A 16,040-nucleotide genomic window follows, 5' to 3' on the forward strand; every position below is an offset into this window, starting at 1 on the left:
TATGAAATATGAAGGCTTCTGTCCCTATAGTAGTACTGCAGGTCCTGCCACTTGTTTGGAAAAGGAATAATTGGTACATCTCCTGCTTTAAAGGAATCTGTAGAAAGTCATCTGAGTACTTTCTGTCCAAGTTCAGCTTACCATCCTCAAAGCATTAGTTCTTTATGTATCTTTTGTAATCATTTCAAAATTTTTTCAGATTTGAAAAAGTTTAATGTATTTTATTTGAAGCTGGTTGTGCTTAGATGTTTGAGGAAATCACTTTTTTTTATTTTTTTTAATGTCTTTTTGTCTTTTTTTCGTGACCGGCAACGGATCGCAACCCTCAGTGTCGCGCCCGTACCGGACTGGGACCGGCAACGGGATCGCAACCCTCGGTGTTGCCCCCACTCCTCGCTCAGCCAGTGAGCGGCCGGTCTGTATGTGGGATCTGAACCCTCGGCGGGAGCGCCGCCGCGCTTCCCAAGCAGCGCACTGTAGCAGTGCGCCACCGGGCCAGCCCTCACGTTTTGAGTATGGATTAGAATTAAATATCACCAGATCAGAAAATCACTTAAGGTAATTTCTAAATAAACATGCCAAAGAGATGCAAAAATGCAAGTGGTTATTTTTACTTTCTACTTCCAAACTGAGTTAGGTTTTTTCTTTTTTTCTTTTAATGTTATTTATTATGAACATATTAAAAAATAAATAAGAGTAAATTTGGAGTTCAATGACTTGAGTTAGAAATATTTTTAATTTTTGGGCCGGCCCGGTGGCGCACTGCTACAGTGCGCCGCTTGGGAGCGCAGCGGCGCTCCCGCCGAGGAAATAACTTGAAAAGCTAATTTGCTTTCTTTACAAATGGTGTTAAAGCCAATGGACACAGGTATACTCAGTTTTGTTTTGTTTTGTTTTTACAATTATTATGGTTAAACTTAAATCATTCTAATGTTTAGCAAAATGAAGCGGTTTTTGTTTTTTCCCTTCTGTACACTGTGCTTCCATGCATTAGTAAAATTTGTATTTGACTTAAAGTTAATAATATACAGTTTGCTCTTAAAGCAAAGTTAATTTGAATATTGATTAGTTCAACAGAATATTAAATCATAATTCTTGAAAACTATAGTTTTATTTGAATTAAATATTAAGTAATAAGGCCATCTAGTGGTAAAATTTCCAAGTTTTAGTAAATTTGAAAATCTGATATCTACTTTACTAAATGTGAATTTCAGAATTTATCAGATAGGTGTACTATATGACCATTAAGATTTTTCCTAGAAAATAGTTTAGTCCAAGGTATTTTTCCCTTCTTAAAGAAAAGGAAAGCTCTATTTGGTTATGTTTGAAAGATCCTTTATACAAATTACAAATTTAAGTGCATAGTATTTTTCTTGATTTTAGTTATCAGAGCCACAACCAATAGCTATAAAGAATAAGCATTGGGAACAAAAGTAGAGACTTAATAGTGAAATAGAACGTTAAAGTGTAATATGGTAAAACTTTTTCCAGTCTATATAATGTGCCAGGGCATATAATGTGCCAGGAAATGAGTAAGACTCAGGTCCTGACCATAAAAAAAAGCACATGATTGTTGGTCTCTATATTTAGAACTTTTCAAGAAAGGTATTGACCATTGACAACCTGCTTATTGAAAAAGCTGATCTTGTGTGAGTAGGCCCAGGAATCTGCACTTCAAACAAAGGTCTTTAAGTGATAGGCAAACAAAGTTTGAGAATTATGCTATACTCGATACAAAGATCATACAATAAAATCTATTATTTGGCACCTTAGAAAATATATATAAATTTAACTCATATTTGTAAGTGTTAAACATGTAGGGAAGAAATGGATAAAATGAGCCGTATGTTTATAGTTTTTCAACATGCTTCTCAAAAATAATAGAGCAAAGGAACAAGCTGAGAACAAACTGAAGAGGTACTCTTTTCTACCTCTTTGCATTCTTGTAATGTTTAACAGCATTATTAAATCTTTTAATATAATATACTGAATATTTATTTGTATCAAATAGGACATTTGCTTAATATTAAAAAAGGATAGTTACATTTACATAAGCTGCAGCTGCCCATTTATCTCTTCAGCTATCACTGCATTTGGATGTTACCCTGTCATTAAACAAGTTTTCCTCATTATTGAAATTAATTTAGAATATTTTTATTTGCCTCTGAAGTTATTAATAATATCCACATATTAATCTGGTGCTCAGATTTTCATTTTCATTTATAAAATAATTGTTCCTCCTAGGTGTTTGGAGTAGATAACAATCAGGATTATAATAGGCCTATTATCAATGAAAAACATAAAGATCTAATAAAAGATTGGGCTGTCAGTTCTGCTGCAGTAGTAATGGAAGAAAGAAAACCACTGAGTACACCTGGATTTCACAGCTCAGAGGTATACATTTTTTGTGTGTATTTAACTTTTTATATGTATAAAGTGTAAATTTTTATCATTTGTAAATTATATTATTTTCAGTAATTGATATATCCCCTTATAAAATACTTCTACAAAACTAAATTTTAACATTTTTTATTTCTAATAAAAGCCTAAAGCACTTTTGCAGTCATTCAGTTTTTTATGTTCTTTTAAATTAATATTCTATTGTCAGTGAGGAAAAATTACATTGCAGTAAGCAAATAATGAGCTATATGCTCGTTGTCCTAACTGACACGGAGGTAAAACAAGAAACGTGCACTACTTATACATTCTAGAAAGTATGTGTTTGGAATTGGAAGACTTGTATGTATATCATGCCAGGAAACATGTGCAAAGTACTGCATTATAAATGCAACTTATTTTCCTCAGTAAGTGCCAGTGCAGTTCAGCCCAAGATACAGTTAAAATAATGTGAAATTAATTAAGGGTAGCTTGGTAGATAGGATGGAGTCAGTGTGGTGTAGTAGAACTACAAAGATCTTACTGCAAATCCCAGAACTGCCACTTCAAGCTGAGTGCCTTTGACTAGTCACATATCTTTAGTTTTCTCTTGTGGTATTTTTGTTAAAACCTATTCACAGTGAATTTAATGAAGTATATAAAGCACCCACCAAAGTACCTGCCTGCAGTTTATGCACTTATGCCTTACTGGGAATGATATTAGAATTTCATTACATACTTATGTGTCAAAAAGTGTAAAAAGTGTGGGTAAGCCAGAGAATTAATTATTATTTATTCAGATAATAAAAGCTAATATTCAGTGGAAGCTTTCTTTATGCCATTTTATAGATAAGGAAACTGATGCACATAGAAATTAGGTTGGCCAGGGTCTTACAACTACTAGCATATGGAGCCAGAATTTGAAACCTAAACAGCCTTTATTTCTCAAATCATTCTTTTACTCTTTATACCAAACTGTCTCTCAGGAAATGAGCCCATTTATAATATGCAAATGGTAAATAAATCTGAAGTATAAATAAAAGAAAATTCTATGGTATAAATAAAATATAAATAAAATGTCACATTTGTATAAAATGAAAAGTATTTTTATAGACAGGTAGATAGACTGTATGTTTGTTTATTAATGCTAAAATTGTCCCTTTATGCTCTGCCATTTCCTGAAAACTGTCAAGGCAATTACTGTATTTTAGTGTTCTTTCTTTTTTCTCCCATGATTTGAGAATTTTTATTCTGGTTTCTGTTTTGCAGCATGTTTAATTTACTTACTGAAAGCAGATGATAGTTATGAGGCAATATCTTGGTATTTTGATTAATCCAGGAAGGGTTTTGGTGAATGTGAATTTAAATAGACTCCTTCTTCTCTTCTCTATCCCCTCAACTCATGCCAAATAAAATTTATATAGCCCCGGTATGTTCCTGCCTTTGTTGGAGTTAGGTTACAGGGCATTAGAACACGCTTCACATAATAGTATTACATAAATGTGTGTTAGTGAAAGCCACCCTGTTGTGGGTGTTCTTAGCATGGCATGAATGGCTCTGGCTGTGCCTTCAGTACTCAGAGATGTGGGTAGATACCACAAAACCTTGGAAGGGAATTCAAGGATTCAGCAGGCTTTGGTATCCTTAGGCTTCACTGTTGTGCATGTTCATTCTCTGTACTTACTATTTTACCTTACTATTCTTGAAAACATGTAGAGTATAATCTGCATGAACTCTTCATCAGTGTCTAGCCTGACATCAATAAAGTAAATCTGGCAACTTTAAAAAAATATTTGTTTTGAATAGTTCAAAATAAAATTTCTTTCATACCTATCCATTCCCTAATTGCCATTCCAGTTTCAATAAAAAGCCCTTCCTTTGATTTTTAGTGACATAAGTTTTTTCTGTACCCCCTAGATCTTCTGTATTCAATGCCTAGATTGTTTTGGTTTTAAGAATTACCAGTATATGTCCGTAAGCCTGTGGGAGCATGTCATGAGTTAAATTCCATTTTACACTTGACTATAAGGGTTCAAAAAGTACCTGCCTTAAGAACAGATCTAGACATAAGCAGGTCAGGGTTCAGGAAAATCTTTAAAGACTGAGTGATTTCTGGCTCCTTCTGGAAATGTTGAAGTATTATAGAGAGAAATCTAAAGCTTTGCATTTTTGAAATCCCTGAAGACATGCCCTAGCAGATTTAATACTTCCTGAGACCTCGGAACCAATCCGACTTCCTACAGGCATTTAGAGGGCTAGAGAAAAATTTGGGAGTAGACCTTTAGGTTCCCTGTTCCTTAGAATGGAGTAGAATTAACTGCTGGTCTAGCCACAAAGCTATGATATACACCTGAACTTACCTAGCAGCCCAGTAAATTTTAAGCTCCAAGAGTTTATTTTAGTACTATTTATATTATTTAAGCAACAGAAAAGTATGCTACATTCACAGTAGTAATAAAATGTTGTAGTTAAAAGGGATATCTGGAGAATCTTCGTTTTATATATGAGGAAGTTTATGACATGATGAGGTTTAATTATGGCTTTGTATGACAGGTTAACGTGACTAAATGAAATTCTCTTTCGTGAGAATCAGATTTAACCAGACTACATTATTTCACTCTCTTGTTTTTCTCCCTTAGGAAGGCACATCTTCATCTGGAACCAAACGTTGGGTTTCACAATGGGCTAGTTTGGCTGCTAATCATACAAAGCATGATCATGAAGAAAGGAAAGTGGAATTGTCGGTACCTGTTCCTTTAGAGAATGGTATCTTTTTTCTTTCTTTTTCTTCCTTTTATTTCATTTTCTCTTTTTTTTTGTGACTCATATATCAGTATTGAAAAAGCAAGCTAAAGATTTCGATATAGTAAGAGGTAAATTAAACCTAAATAAGCATATTAACATATTCTCATGCCTGTACTACATGTATGTTTTTTTGTCCTACATATATATTTTTTTACAATTAAAAAGCTGATTTTTATTAGACATTTTGTATTTTGAGTGATTTTAAGCAGGGGAAAAATTTCAAGTAATAAAACTCTTTCTTTGAAAAATGTGTGTTCTGCATAAGTTGAAACTTCCTAAGGACAGATGGACACCTGCCAGAATTTAATAATTCGTTCTGAGGTACTTTTCCTTTTAGTAGAAATTTCTGCTGTTCATTTCAAGAAATGTTTTAAAAATTTGTGTTTTTACTTTTAAAATTCTTCCTACTCTTTTTGATATACTGGTATCTTAGGATAATATGATTTTATTTTCATTAGAGTATAATTCTAACAGAAGATAAGGAGCTAATTTGTAGATGAAGCACATATATGTGTATGTATTTATATATATTATAAATGAAAATTTAAAAATAAGACTAAGACAGGTCCAAACTATTCCATTTATAAACAGAGCAAATATTTATTGTGTGCCTACTTTATGCCATACATTCAGTGAAAAAGAAGTTACTTAATATATCTTACAAATCTGCATAGTTTGGTTTTTATTACCTTTTAATTATATTTCTGCAAACTAAACTATAAAATTTCTTTTTAAATAAACCAAACAAAACTGAATGCCTGTGATGATTTTTATTGTTAGATTCAGTTAATTTTATTCTTAATTAAAAATAAAAAGAGGATGGGGAGATGATGGTACAAGGGTACGAAATCTGTTACAAGGAATGTGTTCTTTTCTGAGAGCTATTGCACAGCGTGGTAAATATAGTTAATAATAGAGTATTACACATTTCAAAATTGCAAAGAGTAAATTTTAAATGTTCTCACCACAAAAAATGTTAAGTATTTGAGGTGATGGATATATTAACTAGCTTGATTTAATTATTCCACATTGTAATCATAAATCATAATATCACTTTGTACCCCATAAATATATACAATTATATATATATATATTTTTTGTCTTTTTGTCTTTTTTCGTGACCGGCAACGGATCGCAACCCTCAGTGTCGCGCCTGTACCGGACCGGGACCGGCAACGGGATCGCAACCCTCAGTGTTGCCCCCGCTCCTCACTCAGCCAGTGAGCGGCCGGTCTGTATGTGGGATCCGAACCCTCGGCGGGAGCGCCGCCGCGCTCTCAAGCGGCGCACTGTAGCAGTGCGCCACCAGGCTGGCCCAATATATACAATTATAAATTGTCAATTTAAAATTTAAAAAAATAATAAAAACTTATCCAAGCTGAAAAACATAAAAATTCATTTATGGTGAAAAAAATTAAAACACAAGAAAATAAGACCCTCAAGGAGAATCACATGTGTCTTTTTTTCTGTATTTTTAATTTTGTTCTTGTTGAAAATTGAAATGGAAATTTGTCTCTGCTTTGTGGTACCCCAAAAATGTTTTTAGAATTTTGTAGATATTAGTCAGCAAGTATTTGAACAAGCTGCATAGCAGTTGTACTAGAAAAGCCATGTCATTTATTTATTATAGAAAGTAGAAGTAATTGATAGTATTACCAGAAATCTTTGGAGGGAACAGAGTCATTTGTAGATTGGTTCACATAAACTGGTCAGTGTTTAGGCAACAGAGAAACCAGGCAGAAGGGCTAGATAACTTTACCAAAGAACTCATTGTAAAATTACTAAATATTAGCTATGAAAAGCAAAATTCTACCCTTGTTATAACTATATTAGGCCATTTAGCTTTAATGATCTCATTTCTTCTTTCATCATATTATAAATGAATTTATTTAGATAAGTAGATAAATCCATCTACATCCTAAAATGTTCTTGTTAAACATACATTGAGTGGGGCCGGCCTGGTGGTGCACTGCTACAGTGCGCCACAAACAAACAAACAAAAAACATACATTGAGTGTGTGTTAGGAACAGGACAGTATGAAAAATACTAGAAAAATGTAAAAAGACATAATAGCCACTGCATTTTAGGTGCTTTAATTAGCACTGAGGAGATAAAACATATACACATTCAAGAATAAGCAAAATAAGATATAACATGATTAATTGCTAAATTAAATCAATCAGTTTGGTAAATATTTTCCTGCATTGTAGCCATTTTATTGCTATGAAATTTAAATGCTAAACTTTTAGGATTATAAATGGGGGAAAAAACCATTGAAGATGTATCTATTATCTTTTCCCCATTTATCCCTAAGAGATCAGAATGCTTTATATGTTAATTTATATTACCTTGAAGAGATGTATCCCTTTTCACAGAAATGTATCCCATTTTTAACAGGAGAATTCTCCTTAAGTATTCTCAAGTTTTCCCACGTGGAAACATCAAAGTATATATTATCTCACTGGCTTCTATTTATTTGAAAAAAGAAAGTGATTGTGTATTTCTGCCTTTGGCTTTAATATACCAGAAGAATATAATTTAAAAATTCCTCAGTTTGTAAGATTATGACATGTCCTGTTACCTTTTTTCATACTTACAATTTTTTAAATTTTTTAAATGAACTTTGGATTCCCCTTTTAAACTTATGCATTTTCCATTTTACCTAGTAAATCCAAACACTGTCATTCTTTCAAGTAGATAATAATACTTAACAATTAAGTTTGTTATTTTTCTCTACTATGTAATTGGAATTATAGCAAATAATGTTTATTAGGCATTCTCTGTGCAGATCTGTCATGTACTAGTTAGATTCTGTTTTCTTAAGCAAATCTCAAGGATGGAAAGTCACAAAAGCAAGAATAAACACAGTGAACTTCCCTGCTGTAAAAATAATTAAAAGAAAAAGAGACCAACACATGTACGTTTAAGATCATATGACCCTCGTACACCGTTGTGTCCATAGATAATTAAAAAGAGAAAATAATGTATTGCATACTTGCATATTGCTAAGAGAGCAGATATTAAATATTGTCACTACAAAAACAAGTAGGTAAAGTAATGGATATGTTAATTAGCTTGATTTAGCCGTTCCACAATATATACATATATCAGAACATCATATTGTACACCATAAATATATACAATTTTGGTCCATTAAAAATAAAATTATGAAAGGAAAAAAAAATCAGATGACTCTAATTTCCATCTCATACAATTTGCTTTCCTGACTCTTCAGTTAATAATCTGCCTATTTGTGTAGCCTAAAATTATATTCGCTTTTTCCTTTTTGTCTTTTTTTTTTTTTTTCGTGACCAGCAACGGATCGCAACCCTCAGTGTCGCGCCCGTACTGGACCGGGACCGGCCACGGGATCGCAACCCTCGGTGTTGTGCCCGCACCTCACTCAGCCAGTGAGCGGCCGGTCTGTATGTGGGATCCGAACCCTCGGCGGGAGCGCCACCACGCCCCCAAGCGGCGCACTGTAGCAGTGCGCCACCGGGCCGGCCTATATTCGCTTTTTAAACTACTTAGTCATAATGCTGGCTCATTTATTTTATACTTAATTCATTGTTTTAACTTATACTTCAAAGTCTAATGTAATATGATGTTCCTTTTGATTTTTTTTGCCCAAATTAATTCCTTCTTTGTGGTTTTTATTTTACAGATGCAAACATCGGTGAACCTGGTATTTCAGGGAGAAGTACTAGCTCTGCAACTTCCTTGGGTAGTCAAGGAGAGAGAAGGAGACGAACCCTTCCCCAGCTTCCAAACGAAGAAAAGTCTCTTGAGAGCTCCAGAGCAAAGGTTATAACACAGAGGTCAGAGATAGGAGAAAAACAGGATACAGAACTTCAGGAAAAAGAAACACCTACACAGGTATACCAGAAAGATAAACAAGATGCTGACAGAGCCCTTAATAAAATGAACAGGGCAGTAAATGGTGAGACTGTTAAAACTGGTGGAGATAATAAAACCCTGCTTCACTTGGGCAGCCCTTCTCCTGGAAAGGAGAAAAATGAAGCTGATAAGGAAACTTCGCTGGTAAAGCAAACATTAGCTAAAATTCACCAGCAGCAAGAGCAAAAGGAGCAGGCACAATGGACATCTACTAAATTGTCTTCAAAAACTGTTTCAGGTCAGGGAGATAAATGTAGGGAGGAATCCTTTAAACAAGAATCACAGCCTCAAGAAAAAATCCCAGGACATTCTACAAACAAAGGAGAAAGGGTGATACAAAACGAAAGCAAGAGAAGAAAAGCTGAGGAAATTCTGAAAAGTCAGACTTCAAGGGGAGTAGACAAGAAGGAACCCTCCAAGTCATTAGTGCGACAGGGGAGCTTCACTATAGAAAAACCTAGCCCAAACATACCCATAGAACTTATTCCCCATATAAATAAACAGACTTCATCTACTCCCCCTTCTTTAGTGTTAACATCTGCTAGTAGAATAAGAGAAAGAAGTGACTCTTTGGATACTGATTCTAGTATGGACACAACCCTTATTCTAAAAGACACTGAAGCAGTAATGGCTTTTCTAGAAGCTAAACTGCGTGAAGATAATAAAACTGATGAAGGTCCAGATACTCCCAGTTATAATAGAGACAATTCTATTTCACCAGAATCTGATGTGGACACAGCTAGTACAATCAGTCTAGTTACTGGAGAGACTGAAAGAAAGTCAACCCAAAAGCGAAAGAGTTTCACTAGCCTCTATAAAGATAGGTGTTCCACAGGGTCTCCTTCCAAAGATGTTACAAAATCATCTTCTTCCGGTGCTAGGGAGAAAATTGAGAAGAAAACAAAAAGTCGTTCCACAGATGCAGGTTCAAGAGCAGATGGTCGTAAATTTGTACAGTCCAGTGGAAGAATAAGACAGCCTTCAGTAGATTTAACAGATGATGACCAAACCTCTAGTGTACCTCATTCTGCCATCTCTGATGTTATGTCGTCTGATCAGGAAACTTACTCTTGTAAATCTCATGGAAGGACTCCACTTACCTCAACTGATGAGCATGTACATTCCAAACTGGAAGGAAGTAAAGTAACTAAATCTAAGACTTCTCTAATAGCATCTGGTTCGTCCAGTAAATCAACCACTCTTCCAAGGCCACGACCTACCAGGACTTCCCTCTTGCGCAGAGCGCGACTTGGTGAAGCTTCAGACAGTGAACTTGCTGATGCTGACAAAGCGTCTGTTGCTTCCGAAGTATCCACAACAAGTTCCACATCAAAACCTCCCACAGGAAGGCGTAACATCTCTAGAATTGATTTATTGGCTCAGCCTCGTAGGACAAGGCTTGGCTCATTGTCAGCTCGTAGTGACTCTGAAGCAACAATATCTAGAAGTAGTGCCTCTTCACGTACTGCAGAAGCCATCATTAGAAGTGGAGCAAGACTAGTACCATCAGATAAATTTTCTCCTAGAATTAGAGCTAACAGTATCTCTCGACTATCAGACTCCAAGGTCAAAGGTATGACCTCAACTCATTGCTCTCCTTCAGGTAAATTGGATCCAGATTTTTAATAACATCAGCATGTTGTATGTTTTAGGACTTCTTTATTAAAAAAAATATATATTTCTAGTTGTGTTCCCAAAATATTTAACGGAAAATTTATGATACAGAGGGTTTTTCTATAGAAATAATTTTATTTAGTATATTAAATGGAAAATTTGTTATACACACTTCCAATTAGAGTCCTGGGGCAAAATAGTGATTTCTTTTTTAAAATTTTTTTAAAAGATGACCGGTAAGGGGATCTTAACCCTTGACTTGGTGTTGTCAGCACCACGCTCACCCAGTGAGCCAACCGGCCATCCCTATGTGGGATCCGAACCCGTGGCCTTGGTGTTATCAGCACTGCACTCTCCCGAGTGAGCCACAGGGCCGGCCCCAAAATAGTGATTTCGAAATTAGAAATTTATTGTACTGATTTAGAGTTTTAATTGTCTGGTTGGTTGTTGATGTATCTGGATTTGTGTGTCAGAAATTAGATTAGGAATTATTATCTAGTTTAAATAATAGGAATTATCATTGTGCTTCTGAAAGCATGTGTTTAACCTTTAAATATTCCCATGTAATTCAAAGCTTTTCTGAACCAAAAGAAAAGCAGTATACCCTTTATTACTCCTTTCAGAGCTAAATGAAATAATCAATATTTTATTCCTTTTTTTTCCCACATATTTTGAAACATCTCATATACTTATACTTTTTAAAGTTAAATCTGTTTATGATTGGAGCAGGTGAAAACTAACCCTTAATTTATTTCAGTGGAAGAAGATGGATTCAAGGGGCAGTCACTAAGCACATGTGGGTTAAACTGGACTGTAGAAATTTAATTGGTTGTGAGCATTATCTCACAAAGTGCTGTTATGCCATTTAATTGTAGTCATGAGCAGTAATTGAATGTAATATCTATCTACAAAAGCCACTTACTCCCCACCAGAATTTAGCTGCTTTTGGCAGCTAAAATAATTTGTATTTGTCTGTTTAGGTACTTCACACTCATAGCTGAAGCCATTGAGACTATATATATGACCAAAGAACAATGGGGTGGATATTTGTGTGAATCCTGTAAGCATTGTCTCCTTACTTCATAATCAGCCTTCTGAATGGGTGTGGCTGAAAAGGCCAGTGAGGGAGACCAGCTGTTACAAGACTTGAAGATTTATGATTACTGTCAGTCAACAATTATCTGAGTCCTAAGTCTTGAGTTAAGAGTGGAGGAGAAGTTAGTATGAAATCTTATCTTTTTATTTTTGGTTGGTTTACGTCTTGCACAGTATATCCTATAAGACCTAAAACTAATGGTACTTTGTATATGTTGTTCTTTTCACTTTTTGTTGCTCCTCTTTTTGCTGCCACTTTATTCCGTTCACCTTTCCATCTCTTGCTGGTCACTGGGTTTGGTAATGAGAGTCATAGTTTGTGGTAGGAATGAATGTAGGCTGAAGCTAGATAACTTATAATCATGGTTTCAAAAAGAAGAGGTGGCATTTTCCTTATTACCCTAGTCCTTGTGTTGAGCTTTGGTTGGTTGGTCATGAATGTATTGCCAAGTATTTTAAAACTAACTACTATCTTTTGGTTTATGTTTACCCAGTGTTGTTGTTTTGTTGTTCCTTATGGCTGTGCCTCTTCAATTCACACTTCCTTTGTGCTGCATTCTATGGTGCATACCCTGATAAAGTTTCTTCTGCCACACTGCTTGTTTTATCACCTCATCTCCATTAAATATTTACCTATATTTACCTGTATTAAATATTTACTTATTCTTCTGTCTTAATACAAGCTGTAATATAAGTTGTACGTTACCAAGCAGCATGGAACAGCTCTCCCTTCTGGACTGGTTGACTAGCTCTTAACACAAGTGATCTGGTTTTGTTTCTCATTGTTTAGTATGAGGGCTTATTTGAGATGCAAGCCAGATATGATTACTTCAGCAAGTCTAAGAAATTACTATAAGAGACTGTATTATATACATATATATCTCTGAAGATAAATTTCATTTTCTACTTATTTGAATACAGAAATTGATAAACATTCATTTTTCCATGTCAGAAAGAACCTTGAACTGCTTATTGAAATTCCCTGGGGCAAACTGAGTACATAATTTTGGCCTTCTTTATAGGTAGTAGCAATATGTTAAATAATTAGAGTCATGGAATTTTAAGAGCTAGAAGTGTTATTCACTTTAGAGAACTGAAGCCAAGAGATGAAATAACCTGCCCTGGTCACGTGGCTATGGTAGGGGCAGGACGAGAATCCAAGGCTTTTAGTTCCCAGCCTGTTGCTTTTCTACCATATTTGTTCTAGCTCTAAGAAATAGTATGAGTGCCTACTTGTACGCAAGCTTCCAGAAGACAGCCATGAGGGTACTTCAAAAAGTTCATGGAAAAATTTATATTATCTTTCAATTCTGTTTTTCCACGAACCTTTTGAAGTACCCTCGTGGAATCAGTTGGATTATTATTAAGACTATACAGAAGGTCGATATACAATATAAAGGTTTTGGTATTGTTCACTGAAATCTTTTCATTTCTGATGTTTTACCCGGTTCTTCGTGTTCTGTATTCCACCTTTATGGGCCTAAAGCCACATTGTGATCCAAGATTATATATTCAGATTCTCTCAAGATGCCATTTTATAGTATTATGTCTTAAAGGACAGTTGTCAGGATCTTTCAGTCAATAGGAGCATACTAAATGGTTTCATGGAATAGGTAGTAAAAAAAAACAAAAAGCATACCTGTTTGATTTTGATAATTGAGCTGTCTTTGATAGGATATTTCTATTTAAGATAACTTGAATGCAAAAAGAAAATAAAAATCTTAGCTTTGGAAATATGATTTAAAAGAGTGTGAAATCATACTGGTCAGTATTACTATGCATAGTGTAAACTTGGTCTTAGAAATATCTGAACATAGCACCTGTGATATTGTCCAAATTAGCATACGTAAAAATAATTCTGTAATGTTTCAAATTCCATATTTTAGACCATGTCTTTAAAAGGTTTTTAAAGAAATGTATATGATAAAAATAGAAGATTGGCAGTCTTTGATTTAGCAACATTAAGGGTAAGCATTCTTTTATGCTTCACTGATATCATTTGCATCTGGGAGTTTAACTAATTTTTTTTTTTTCCCCTATAAATTCCTTCAGTGATTCTTCAATATCAAGCTGTAATTGAAATATCCAGATTTATTTTAAGATATATTTAATGTTGAGGACCCTGAATTATCAAAATAAAGCAATTGGTTTTCATTATAAGTACACATTTTAGAAAATAAAATTCTTATGTTAATATCCTTAGAATTTTTTTTTAGGCTGTTTGCTTTTCCTTTTTTATTTTAATTATCAGGATTTATAGACAGAAGAAATTAAAGACTGGGCATGGATAGCTTGAGTTAATTCTTTCTCCAGATCAAAGGCCAAAACAGGGCATTGTTATGGATTTTTTCCCCAAATGCTTATAAATATACATGTAAAACATGTTTGCAGTTTAGTTTCCCACTAAAATATTCTGATATAGTATGAAGATGCAATGTGTGTTTTCTGAGAAATCAGAGCATTCACAGATATTTGATACTGATAACTCTTTTTGTTCCTTCTTAATTCTCCAGACATCATGGATGATAGTATGTTTATATAGTGGATATAGTAGTTTAGTACTTCCACAAGAGGGAGTGTTGCACATTTTATAACTAAAGTAAAGTTTGTAATTAATAAAATAAGTTTCAGGTGTGTTAGATTAATTAAGCCTATCTTGGAACTTTCTCTCATTTTAATGTATATGCCATCTGGCACTTCAGCAACCAATAAGCCTCTTAGAAATTGGCATTTCAAACACCTTCAATATACATTTTCAACTTAATGATATATCATTAAATGCCTTAGTAATACCAATCTACCAAATAAGCCTAATCATAAAAAATTTATTTTTATAAATTGTTACCTAATCAGAATAAAATTCAAGAGAAGTAAAAATTTTCTTCAGCACAGGGAGAAATCAGAAAATCTATCATTCCACGAAAAATTGGGGAAGTCTTTTTTAAAAAGCTAGTCTTACTGGAAATGAAAAATAATAGAAACTTTTCTAACACTTAATTGTAAAATACATGGGATAGCAAGGAATGAGTTTTGAACTCTGGGGGTCAGTAGACCTGTCTTATTTTATAAGGAAAGCAAGACCTGTCTGGGCCTGTTTCTTCTATATAAATTGAAGAATTTAAACTGTCTAATATCTGAGGTCATTCTGTTCTAAAATTCTATGAAATAGGTAGAAATAAGTAGGTTTGGGAGAAAATTAAAACATTCTATCTTGAAGTTTCCCCTGCATTAATTAGCAGATTGTAAGGAATTTCCATCAGATAAAATGGATAGCTACTTTGGTTTGGAGGCAAAGTATAAGAAAGCAAAAACTTTTGAAGGAAGTTTTTTGAGAAACAACAGAAGTCCTGGCATTAAACTCTCTTTCCCTCTCCCTTTTCCACCAGTAGTCACTATTTTACTCAGTCTCAACTCTCCTCTCTGCTGTTACACAAGCTAAGAGGGGTCCAGACATAATTTGAGCTTTTCCATTGGTAAAGATAACCCTTAATTCCTTGAAGATTTATTAATCATATTTTTATTTTTCTACTCTACCATTCCTATTTTATCCTCTTGTTTTGCCTTCAGTTTTAAGAAAACAACCCTAAAGATGTTATCTTTCAATTTTAAAATATACTTTATTCTTTTGGTTGCTTTTTAAAGATATTATTAGAAGCTTTAGTGTTCTTACGAACTTCTAGATAGATCTATGAAAATAGGTGGAAAGTTTGTGAAAAGGAAGTTTTTCTTTTACTTTTTCCCTCAAAGTGTAATTGTTTTCTGATCCAGAGACTCAGACTATTAAAAATTAATTCTAAAGTGGCTCTACTTATATATTGTCACTTGACATTTAATATACATTAATAGCACTTGGTACTCACTTTCTCATTCTGCTTTCATGTACTCTGCCACTCATGAAATATGTCAATCATTGATGCCATTCTTTCTAAATTACCTCTAAATTAACTGCCTTAATTTCATTATACTTATGCAGTTTATTAAAACTGTTTGTTATTGTCTTTATTTTCTCTCAAAATAACTTTCAGTTACAGTATGGTGACCATAGTTTCCAAATCAAAAATCAGGAAATTTGGTCTAAAAAAATGATTTTTTTCTTATTTTTAAACAGTATTATATGATATCAAAAATAAACACACATTTAGCATTTAATAAAGTGCTTTTATTGAAAAGTAGAAATTAGTTTGCTCTATTTCTTTTTTTTTTTTTTTTTTTTTTTTTTTTTTTTTTTTTTTTTTTTTTTTTTTTTTTAAAA

At 33.8% G+C, this 16,040-nt stretch overlaps 1 protein-coding gene across 1 annotated transcript in view; it reads left to right on the top strand.

The window, feature by feature from the left end:
- Positions 1 to 16,040, top strand: part of CEP170 (centrosomal protein 170kDa) — a 103,210-nt gene that overhangs the window by 56,125 nt on the left and 31,045 nt on the right. Inside the window, exons 9-11 of the mRNA XM_008590953.1 lie at positions 2,245 to 2,394; positions 5,016 to 5,142; positions 8,847 to 10,682. Coding sequence (XP_008589175.1) covers positions 2,245 to 2,394; positions 5,016 to 5,142; positions 8,847 to 10,682 — 2,113 coding nt within the window. The remainder of the gene's footprint in view (positions 1 to 2,244; positions 2,395 to 5,015; positions 5,143 to 8,846; positions 10,683 to 16,040) is intronic.

The sequence above is a fragment of the Galeopterus variegatus genome, unplaced genomic scaffold (assembly GCF_000696425.1).
Source record: "Galeopterus variegatus unplaced genomic scaffold, G_variegatus-3.0.2 Scaffold6496, whole genome shotgun sequence".
NCBI classification, from domain to species: Eukaryota; Metazoa; Chordata; class Mammalia; order Dermoptera; family Cynocephalidae; genus Galeopterus; species Galeopterus variegatus.